Source organism: Ovis aries, chromosome 3 (assembly GCF_016772045.2).
Source record: "Ovis aries strain OAR_USU_Benz2616 breed Rambouillet chromosome 3, ARS-UI_Ramb_v3.0, whole genome shotgun sequence".
Classification (NCBI taxonomy): domain Eukaryota; kingdom Metazoa; phylum Chordata; class Mammalia; order Artiodactyla; family Bovidae; genus Ovis; species Ovis aries.
Window position 1 is genome coordinate 122039567 of NC_056056.1, and position 12540 is coordinate 122052106.

The following is a 12540-nucleotide window of genomic DNA, read 5'->3' on the forward strand; positions in this document are numbered from 1 at the left end:
GTAATGACAAACTGAATAGTAGCAGGGTAGATATATACTTGAGTATTTTTATTTTTAACTGGATTTCATTATAGAAAGCAAGATAGCCATCTAGTATCCATCTAGTATAAATCCAGCCATCTAGTATAAAAGCAAGGACATTCTTTCATGATAAGTTGAAACAAATATGTATGAAACCCAAAACAAAACGTTTTGTTAGATCATTTTGCTCTATATTCATACTGTTATGAAACGATGCCTGATATTAACTTGTGTGAGTCAGCATGACAATCACATAATTTCAACGGATAAAAAATTTATTTTTAATATAGACAGGCAACACACCCCGAAAGACAAACAATATCACATAAAAGAATGCAACTATTCCTTTTATTATTTCGGACCGGTTACACCTGAAGAAATTGTTTGTATTTTGTACTTGTCACATCAAGTTATTAAACCAATCAGGTAGTATGAAAAGAAATAGCCTAATATTTAAAAGAAATCTATATCACATTAAAAGGTATTCCTTTTGTCTTGAGAAACATACATTTCAATTAAAATAATAATCCTACCTTGAAAAATTAGAAAACAGCCACAGATATATATTTTGTCATGTACAGTAGGTGTTTAAATAAATATAAAAATAAAATTTTAATGGATTAAAATAGCTTCACACCAATGAAAGGCCATTTATTTATATTTTTAATGAAAAAGAGAAAATAAAATAGTTAAGATATTTTAAAGTTATTTTGTGTGTCTACCACTTAAAACCGAGCTCTATAAAATATTTTTTATTAAATGCAGGGATTCAGTGAAAAACACCATAATTTAACCACTGATGCTTTTATAAAGAAAATATTCCCATTGTTTGTAATCGGTAACTCTGTGAATTAAAAATAAAATAGAAAATAGTACAGTAACATTTTTTCATAATGACACTAAGATGTAATCTCTCTTCCAAAGGATTTATAAGTAGAATTGTTAATGTTTTAAGTTTGCTAAAATGCATATTTATGTATAAAATGCACCGGTATCATTTACCATGTATAGAAATAATTTTTTTTAAGTTATAATCTTCTAAAATTTAGCAATTCAATTCCAGAATTGAGTAGGGGCAAAGAGACTGATTAGAAGCAGTAAGGTTAACAAGACAGACAAGTAACAAGACAATAAAAAAATGTTGAGGGAGGGAAGTTAGGTAAGTACATATATAAATATATGCTAAGCCAGAATATAAATGCTCCTTTATGAAAAATACACCTAAAATAATTGTGGGTTCAGAGATCAATCATTACAATGGTTGACTAGAAAAACATGTTTCATAGAAAGAGATAACACATTGAAAAGCTTGAAATGGATGGTATTTCAGTATATAGCAGATGGAAGAAAAAAAGAGACATTTCAAGTGGGAGAATGAACAAGACAGTCTGTGAAAACCTGTCTTGTTACAGGGGAAAATAGTCAGGTTTTTTTGCTATTTCTAGCTTCATATAACAATTTCATAGCTAATCTGTTAGGTTACTCAAGAATTTATAAACATTTTATTTTAAAGCTTCTATAAATAATTAAACTACTACAGTTTCTATCAAGTTCTAAATTTAGAATATACATTCTCATTTAATTTTGCATTGCTCAGTATCCAGAGATGCTGCTACTGCTGCTAAGTCGCTTCAGTCTTGTCCAACTCTGTGCGACCCCATAGACAGAAACCAGCCAGGCTCCCCTGTCCTTGGGATTCTCCAGGCAAGAATACTGGAGTGGGTTGCCATTTCCTTCTCCAATGCATGAAAGTGAAAAGTCAAAGTGAAGTTGCTCAGTCGTGTCCTGACTCCTAGCGACCTCATGGACTGCAGCCTATCAGCCTCTTCCATCCATGGGATTTTCCAGGCAAGAGTACTGGAGTGGGGTGCCATTGCCTTCTCCAATTCAGAGATGAGGGTACTGCATTTTAGTATTTTTATTTGTATTAATATATTATTCTAAATTAGAGATTCACCGTGGTAATTGATGATTTAATACTGTAATGAATCAAAGGCACAAATACATTTGAATAACAACAGAACAAGTTGAAATTGTAATATGATTTTAAAACTCAATAGTCTTGCTTTTGGACAAGTGTTTTTAACATTATTTACTGAAAAAATAGAAGAATTAGCCCTTAGAATGCTTCACTATGCTTAACTGTATAAAATCAGACATTGTATAAAATCAGGCAAAGTTTCTAAAATGCCATTATCTAACTAGTTCTATTTCTTACCAGATTTGGATTCAGATAATTAATCAAATTATATAGCAGATAACAATGTTCTTTTCATTATTTTTTCACTAGAGAATAATCCAAAGAGATCCAAAGAGATTACTTTTGAAAAACAATACTGCAACTGTTTTATCTTTGATGATGATCTTCTGAGTTTAATCCCTAGAAGAGAATAATGAATATGTCAAGAGCTTTCCATCGTACTGAATGATTAATGAGATATTAGGCAAATAAACTTCCCCTTCTTAAATGACTATTTAATTCTCTTCTTATTTCAAATTAAACCCATGTTTGTGTTATTACTTATTATCATACTTTCCCTACAGTGGAAATGCCTACTTTTCTTACCATGCAACTTCAGATAAGGCATTTACCATGTAACTACAAATAAGGCCTTCAGCAGAATCTTAGTATGAAAAATGGTAACATTAGATACTCCCCAAAACTGAAATATTAAGAAAATTCTAAATATCTTCCCAAAGGTTGGCAAAATGTCTGGCGGATGGAGAAATTTTAAAAAAGATTAGGAAACTGAGTGAAAACATATTGTACAGTAAGCATAAAGATAAAAAGGAAAGAAATGAGAAATACTGAGAATCTTAACCAATATCCACATATTAAAACTAAGTAAAATAATCTTTCTGTCTACTCACATGTGGCAAAGTTGTTAGCTAAAAGAAAAATGAATTGCAGCTGTATTCATGCAATAGTACAACAAAACAGTTTTTAACATGATTATGTCATGCGTTCAATAGTAGGAAATAAGTCAGGGAAAGAAGGAGATAAGAGAGAGAAAGAGAAAGAAAGGAACTTCCTAACTAAAAACCAAGCCAAACCAAGCCTCTTCTGGCACTATAATGATTGTCAGTCAAGACAGAATCTAAATCATCTATCCAATTTGTTGGATACTTGCTTTCATGCTGGAGAGTGGCTAGAGTAGAGCTACTTTTTTTGTTGTTTGCATCTTAGATGAAGGACCATATAGACAATCTGAATTAAAGTGTAGCAGAATAAAAGGTTTTTGTTCACGTGAGTTCCTATCTCTATTTTCAGAGGAAAATACTAATATTTATGGGTGTTTTTTTGTGTGCGCCAAGTTGCTTTAGTCGTGCCTGACCCTTTGTGATCCTATGAGCTGTAGCCCTTCAAGTTCCTCGGTTCATGGGATTCTCCAAGCAGAAATACTGGAGTGGGTTGCCATGCCCTCCTCCAGGGGATACTTAAGGTACATGGAACTCTATTTTACCCACACAAAGGACCCCAAGCTGCATCCCTTTACTTTTTTTAAATAAGGTATAATCAAATAGGACTATGACCCTGTGATTTTTCTCTGTAACCCACACCGTATCTCACTCAAAGAATGAACCTGCACAGACGACTGATCTGATCTAAAGGTTTGCATATCAGATAGAGAAAGCACATAAATATCTCTTATTAATGTTCAGCTTTTTTAGAAAAGTTGCTGTTGTCTGCAAAACTTGGCTTTTCTTATTTATACCATTGTCTGATCCACTGAAGGTATTTGAACATGTCCCAGTAACGACCCTTCCATCTCCTGTAATCTAAACCTAAACAGGTAGAGGGGTTCAGGAAGTAACAGAGATGCTATACATCCTAAATAGCAAAGAAATGAACAACGATTTGAATTAATACAGTTACAATATAAGAGTTATCATATACTTTACAGATTATAAAATACCAGTGATACAGTGTTGAAAACTCTATAACAATACATCTTAATTTTACATGTTCACGTGTATAGTTTCAATATATTGATGTCTAATATTAAGAATTAGTTTGAAGTTTGAATAAATCACTTCTCATAGAAGCAGATTATAATTCACATCAAATTATTTCTGTTATATACCTACAAGCTATTTTTGCTGCATTCCTAATAAACAGCTCATTGTTTGAACTTGTAATAATTAGATAACACTGGAACTCTTAATTCAAAAACAAACCAACAAACAAAATTCTCTAGTTCTTACTAGCCACTGAATTCCTTAACATTATTTATATTTTCCTCCAGAGTGGAATATTTAAAATTTCCTACTAAACTAAACAAACACAAATAATATTAAAGTAAGTCAGGGTGAAGCCATTTAAACTACGTTGACAGCAGCACCACATCTCCTGCAGTTGTTTCCGAGTCCTGACTGTGGTTAGAGCTGATACCAGTGTCTGAGTCTGTATCATTTGTATACATGTTAAATACTCTTTGAGTAAAAGGAGAAACCACCCCGTTGCTGGTGGGCACCTCAGATTCCTTTCCTCTGTTTTCCTTTAGCTGGCACTCATCTGCATTGCTGATATGAAGGGAATCGAACTCCTTGGCGAGGAGCTCGTATTCCTTCGCTTTCATCTGAAGCAATGAGTCACTGTATTTAATCTCCTTCTGGATGCCACTCAAGTGAGAGTGGATTTTCAAACCAGCTTTCATGCTTTTCTCCAAATCACACTTAACACTCTCTAAATTAGAGCTTTCAAGTTCACTGGCAGCTGCCCCTTCTGCATCTTCATTTATCTCCATGCAAACACTTTTTACTTCTTTTTCTATTTCAGCAGAGAGCTTATCAATGAGCTTTCTGTAGTAGGTCAGTCGTTCTTCCAGCTGTACAATTCCATCACTTTCTCTCAGGTCCTCCAGAATCTGCCTTTCATCATATTCCAAGCCTAGCTTTTGCTCAACTTCACTGAAACCGGGCATCAAATATGCATCCTGGACATAATTTTCTCCATTATTTTCTACCCGATCAAGATGAAATTTAGCTTCACACTTTTCAATTTCCAGATCCAGCTCTTTCATTCTCTTGACTTGTTGATTAATAGTGTGATCCTGGGAAATAATCAGATGAACTAATGTCTCCATACTATCTCGCTCTTGGGAAACTGTGTCCTGCTTAATTTTAGCCAGTTTCCGGAAAGTTTTCCTGACTATTCTTTTTTGTTTATCTGGTGGTAATGTCTTCATGTAATTTGCCGGGCTGAGCTCCCACAGTTTTTCTGTGTTTTGCACTAATTTGGCTTCAGCTGTCCGCCACAAGGGAACTGGAAGAAAAGCATCTGCTTTAACCAAAACAAACTGCATATTAGGCTGCTCGTCTCCCCATGCTTTCCAAAGCTTCAGGATTCTAGTTAGGGGAGGAAGAACCCGTTCAGAGCCTCTCCACTTTTCTATGATGCAGTAATCACTGGGCTTTCCCAGAAGAAATCGTTTCTCCCCAAATGCAGTCTCGTGTTCCTCAAGCAAAGCCTGGATGACGTCGGCAGAGGTGGTGCGTTTGGTTAGCCCACAGATAATCTTCTCTTCTTGGCAAACCCAAACCACAATTTCCTTCTCTTCTGAATCCATTTCTTTAGTTGGAGATCTAAAAGAAAAACAAAGTACATTATACTCCTGTCATCACTGTATAAACTCAGAAAGATGGTTTAATTTTAATACCCTCTCTAAATCTTACCCTTAGCGAGAGATGCATTTTGAGGTGAGACGACATAATCATCAGACGTTTTATGGTAATAAAGAAAATTTAAGACCATGAAAAATATCTTAGTTTTCTTTTTAACTCCTATTGGGCTCTGGAACAAGCAAATTGTCGTCAAAGATAATGGAGGCTATTTTATCTTTGAAAGCCAGACACAATATAACTGCAGTTCGGATTACTAGAGTTAAGATAATAATCAAAGTGGTGATGAATAAGAGGTAGAATAAGACTATTCTGGGGCTTCCCAGGGTGGTGCTAGTGGGAAAGAACCTGCTTGCCAATGCAGGAGACGTGAGTCGCTGGTTCAATCCCTCGGTCAGGAAGATCGCTTGGAGGAGCACGTGGCAACCTACTCCAGTATTCTCGCCTGGAGAATCCCATGGGCAGAGAAGCTACAGTTCATAGGGTCACGAAGAGTAGGACACAACTGAAGTGACTCAGCATGCACACCCGAGACTATTTTGCTGGAGACATTGGACTAGGGAATAACCATGGAAATGTAAACAGAATGTTAATACAGTAAAATAATAGAAAATAGTCCATTATTGAAATTAGTGATTACTTCATCCTGCAAATATTTACTGTATGTCAACCATGTGCCAGATATGCCTAAAGATGCTAAAGATATAGCAATAAGCCAGGGAGACAAGGACATGGACATAAATGTGTGATTAATATATGGTAGTGGTAAATGCTAGGAAGAGAATTAAAGAGGATGAAGTGATAGAGAATGACTTGGAAGGTCTACTTTATTTAGAGAGCTCAGGAGAGACTTCTCTAAGAAGGTGACATGGGAATTGGAACAAAGTCATACAGTTAGTAGTGACAGAGTGAAGATTCAGCCTAAGCAAAAAAGCTGACTGGAGTGTACTCTTAATTGATGCACCGTAAAAACAAGTTTACGAGTTTAATGGCTTAGACATGTGGATTAAATTGGAAGAAAAATCATAAACTACTTCTTAAAGAGGAACTTTATCACATAAATTAGCTTTGATAGCAGTGGAACCATAATGCCTCATTAGAGCACCCAACTGGTCAAGGAAGGACATTTCCCAATAGCCAGCCATGGAGAAAAGTATGTGGAAATGTATTACCTTCTATGCCTTTTTCTTATTAATCTTGTTCCTGCTTTCATACAGCAATAAAGGATTTTGACTGGCCTGGATGCCTCCCTTAGTTGACAAAACTCTCATAAGTATAAAAGCCCTACTGCTAACTCCTTAGAGTAATGCTTACATCCTGTTCCATTTTCTAGATGGGAGATATCAGTTCTGGGTCTGTAGCTAAGGATGACACATGACTTATAAACACTTCAGCTCTACACTGCACCTGTGAAGGCTGGAAAACAGGGATCAGGGAGTCCTTATGTACGCTAGAATAATAATGACATACATGAGAATTCCCCAGTTCTTCCATGATCCCTGCTCTAATTGGGATTCTCTTGTTTTGGAAGGAGCAAGGGCTTATATGTTATGGCTTCCACTAGAGACCTGATAGTTTTCAGCTCATGTGGAGGATATAACCCTAACAGTCATTATGCACAATCAAGAAAGATTATTATTTCCATATTATATGAGAAATTGAGTGTCTTTATTAATAGTCTCACAGGCTAACTGGTTCCAAACACTTAAAAAAAAGTTTGCTCTAAATGTTCTTTTAGTTTCTTGAGTCAATTATTCTCTAAATATTTTGAGGAATTTTTATTATCATCATTCAAACCAGGTAATTTTCAAAACTTCTGCCACTTGACTGAGCATGTTTAAAAGTAATGACCATTCTTTATTGAATGTAGGCAGTAAATCTTCCTTCCATACCTAGTATAAGCTTCATTATGTTTAATTCTACTTTATAGCAGGCTTAGGATTTTGCAAACTATGTTTATTTTATAGTATGGCTCCAATCGAGTTTTTATTCACTCATTCATTTGACAAATATTTGCTGAGCATCTCTTCAGTGGTTGATACCATCATGGAAATGTGAATCACAGAAATATTTGTATGATTTATAAAACATTTGCTGTTTAGTTACTAAGTCATGTTGGCCTCTTTTACCACCTATGGACTGTAGCCCGCCAGGCACCTATGTCCATGGGATTTCCCAGGCAAGAATACTGGAGTGGGTGGTCATTTTCTTCTCCAGGGGATATTCCTGATCCAGGGATAGACTTGTCTCTTGCGTCTCCTGCATTGGAGGGGGATTCTTTTTCCACTGAGTCCCCTAGAAATCCCAATATATAAGTATACTGCATCTATAATTATGTAGTATGAAAGTATGTTAGTTGCTCAGTCGTATCAGACTCTTTGTGACCCCTTGGACTGTAGCCTGCCAGGCTCCTCTGTCCATGAGATTTCCCAGGCAAGAATACTGGAGTGGACTGCCATTTCCTCCTCCAGGGGATCCTGATCCAGGATTGGAACCCAGGTTTCCTGCGTTGCAGGTGGATTCTTTACCATCTAAGCCACGTAGGAAGTCCTTATTACTATATACACAATATATACTTCATAATTATTTAGTATATATTATGACCTTTCCCATACATACACTTTAAAAAATTATATATGTATTTTACACTTTATTAAACTTGATATTATTGAATATATCCAAAGATTCTAATTAAGTATTGTTTAGTTTGGGATCCAGATTGCTGGGAGAAATATCAATAGCTTCAGATATGCAGATGACACCATCCTTACGGCAGAAAGTGAAGAGGAACTAAAGAGCCTCTTGATGAAGGTGAAAGAGGAGAGTGAAAAAGCTGGCTTAAAGCTCAACATTCAAAAAACTAAGATCATGGCATCCAATCCCATTATTTCTTGGCAAACAGATGGGGAAACAATGAAAACAGTGACAGATTTTATTTTCCTGGGCTCCAAAATCACTGCAGATGGCAACTGCAGCCACGAAATTAAAAGATGCTTGCTCTGTGACCAACCTAGATAGCATATTAAAAAGCAGAGACATTACTTTGCCAACAAAGGTCCATACAGCCAAAGCTATGGTTTTTCCAGTAGTCATATTCTTGGCTGGAGAATCCCATGGACAGAGGAGCCTGGCAGGCTACAGTCCATGAGGTCATAAGAGTCAGACACGACTTAGCGGCTAAACCCCCGCTACCATGTTTGGATGTGAGAGTTGAACCATAAAGAAGGCTGAGTGCCAAAGAATTGATGCTCTTGAACTGTGGTGTTGGAGAAGACTCTTGAGAGTCCCTTGGACTGTGAGGAGATCAAATCAGTCAATCTTAAAGGCAGTCAATCCTGAATATTCATTGGAAGGACTGATGCTGAAGCTGAAGCTCCAATACCTGATACGAAGAGCATTAGAAAAGACCCTGTGGCTGAGAAGGACTGAAGGCTGGAGGAGAAGGGGATGACAGAGGATGAGATGGTTGGATCCCATCACTGACTCAATGGACATGAGTTTGAGCAAGCTCCGGGAGATGGTGAAAGACAGAGGGTCCTGGTGTGCTGCAGCCCATGGGGTCGCAAAGAGTCAGACATGACTGAGAGACTGAATGACAACAACACACTCTGTTTATGTTTTCAAATAGTTTATAATCAGAAAATATGCTTAACAATTATTTACGTATATAAAAGAAAGTAAAAAACACTCATAGTACCAGAGTATCCATTTTTATCTGATGCTTTAAATTCTTTTTTGCCTTCTGAAACATTAACAAGATTTATTTGTAAAGATTTTCAAAAAAGGAATAGCAGGAACAATACTTGATAGTTTAAAATATGATTTCATCTTAATTTTCACTAACAACTCATTTTCACTAACTAATTCATTTTGAATTCTGAGAAACTATTTTAATGTATGGAATTTATTCATAAATTTATTTATTAATTTATAATTAGAAAAATTATAAATTTTTCTAATCTTCTATACTCATCATTGTAATACTGATATATATATATCTGACTCACATTTCTCACAAGATTCCTTCAAATATCAGAAGGAAGAAGAGTGCTTTGAAAATTGTGGAAAATGTACTGGGTAAATATAGGTTATTAACACTAATGGTAAAATTACTGTTATTACTTAATGATGAGAAGGGTGCAGTATTATTCAGTAACATTACTGAGCTTGCTACAGTAGTTAACCGTATTATTTCCAAAATATTTTCCAATTTATCCCACAATATTTTTTACCTGTTTTCAGCTAGTCAATATTTTTGCATGTACACTTCCAATATAACACAACTGTTTATCTAATAAAAGATGTTTAAAAGGATCATTAATATAATATTTGGATCACAGATGAGCTGAGAATCTTTTTAATCTTTCTCTGATTTATAACTCTCTAATTTTAACACTGTGCAAATAAAGTTTATTACACTGAAAATAAATCTATACATATATTTTATTTCATCTGACTACTCTTCTATAACTATTTCATTATTCAGTTTTTGCCTTTTAGAGTATCTTCTTCAGACAATTAAGAAAATTTATATGCTAAATGAAACTCTTCAGCAACATGTGTTAGCCTCACAGGTACTTTTCCAGATTTATTCTGAAATAGAATGAAAATTATATATGAGGATTTTTGCATTCACCCTGTATTCAATTATGAACTTAAAAATGTCTCCACTGATAATTAGCTTTAATACCACAAAACACAGAGAATTAAGATGAGTTGGCTTGGAATTACGTATGCAAATTCATACAACTAAATATTTCTTCAGCAAGTTTCCATTGAGTAACTATGGTGCATAAAGCAGTAGGGAATAAATCAACTATTTAAATCTGGAAATCTTAAATTTTAAATAAGACATTTTAATGTCAAATTGAAGATCCACAACATAAGTATTTACAGAAAAAAGATTAAGTGTGAAGGCAGAGAAAAATAAAGATAAATAGATAATATTTGGCTACCTTTATTAAGTTGTACCAAAAAAAAAAATGAACTTGGGGCCTAGGAGAATAATTTTAAAAATGACATTTCTTCCTAGTATGGTAGACATTGAAGTTTAATTGAAACTTGATGTATAAAATTTATCAGGACAAATATTTCATATTGAGCCCTACTTAAAAAAAATAAGAATCATTAAAATGAGAAATTATTAAGAATGATTACACTATAAAATATGCTAAAACCCAGTATATGTAAACTAGCAATCCATGGTATTTATAAAAAATATTTAGATCTCTGAATGCATTTTTCCAAAGAATCTACATTATAACTTTTTATTTCCTAGGCCAGCCTGGAAGTATGATACTAACATAATCCAGCTGCCATATATAGGAGTGATTATAAGTGAAATGCTCTTATTGCTCAACTCTGCAGAATCATATTCCATGCTTCGAAATCAAAAGTTATACTTTTATCAGTTTCAAGCAATTGGTAGAACCTCTGTCTGCAGACAGTGATGGAAGTCTCCAACAGGTTGAAGGATACAGACCTGTGAAGCTTTACAGTCATGTATCTCTTAGTGTTGCCTCATTGCCCAAAGACTGTTCTGTTTCTTTTTATTACCATTGCTTATTATGTAAACTGAACACTCTCCTTCTAAACCAGTGGTTCTCTACCAGCGGTGATTTTGCCTGAAATGTGTGGGGACATTTCAGGTTTTCACATTAGGGTCTGGGGATGCTAGGAGCATGGGAATGATCTAGCCTAAAATGTCAACAGTGGTGCTGTTGAAGAACCGTGTAATGCATGCATGAGTGGGCTCATTGCTTAGTCATGTCTGACTCTCTGTGACCCCGTGGACGTCCACCAGGCTCCTCTGTCCATGGGATTGTCCAGGCAAGAATATGGAGTGGGTTGCCACTCACTCCTCCAGGGGATCTTCCCCACCCAGGGATTGAATCTGCATCTCTTGTGGCTCCTGAATTGCAGGCGGATTCTTTACTGCTGAGTCACAGAGGAAGCCCGTTGAGGAATCTTGATCCATATATACAAAGAAATATACTTTCATCACAGCTTTGTCTATTCTGTTTTTTCTTACATCTTGTGGAGAATCTAACAGTATAATATATTAAAACAAAAATAACAAATAAGTGAGACATTTCCAAAATAAGTGATGCAAGTTGGCATTCTACTGAATGGATTGCCAATGGAACTTTTTCTCCTTTCACCCTCATGGCCAGTCTTTATGATTATTATTATTAATCCTGCCCAACTGGACTTCCCTCAGTTAGTCCCAGAACTGGTCCTAAAGAATACTGATAGCTGCATTAAGATGCTATAGAAACACAAGTGTTCAGAATAGGATTAATTTTAGTTCAGGGGAAAAAAGCCAAACTTGCATTCATAGATTTCATTAAGAAATAGTAAATCTTCCTTCCTCATTAAGAAATAGTATTTGAATATCTGACCATTAAATGGGGAATGGACAGTAGGAAGAAAAGATGTGGGGATGAAATAACAGGACAGAAGTGGCCAAGGAGACTAGGGCAGTGCCAGAGGCATGGAGTGGGTTGGAAGTCAGCAGAAAGGGTTTCATGGTATTTCTCCCTTACTCTTTCTTTGCAGGTTTATGCTGCCCTGTGACAGAGTGGACAACCAAAGACCAGAATTAGGAATGTTAAGTTTTGAGACACCTTCAGTTTAGGAGAAGTAGTCAAGATAATATCTGCAGTCCTTAGAGGACCAAAGGGAAATTCTCAGAGATAACCAGGGGAAATGAGAAAAAAATATAAATCTATCACTTAGTTAAGGCTGTGGACAGTACAGGCATGTATGACATGCCTAGACAAGTTAGAAAGTATCTCTAAAAATACCCTAGCAATAAAACTACACTGAATATAACATTTTCTTGCTTTCGTTATTCAAAGGCACCCTGGAATATAATACTGTCTTGAAGTCACATTA

The 12540-nt window shown here is 35.5% G+C and overlaps 1 protein-coding gene across 1 annotated transcript in view; it reads right to left on the reverse strand.

Annotated features, from left to right (window-relative positions):
- Positions 1-278: 278 nt before the first annotated feature.
- Positions 279-12540, reverse strand: part of RASSF9 (Ras association domain family member 9) — a 37048-nt gene continuing 24786 nt past the window's right edge. The window contains exon 2 of the mRNA XM_004006236.6: positions 279-5607. Coding sequence (XP_004006285.1) covers positions 4347-5607 — 1261 coding nt within the window. The 3' untranslated portion in view covers positions 279-4346. The remainder of the gene's footprint in view (positions 5608-12540) is intronic.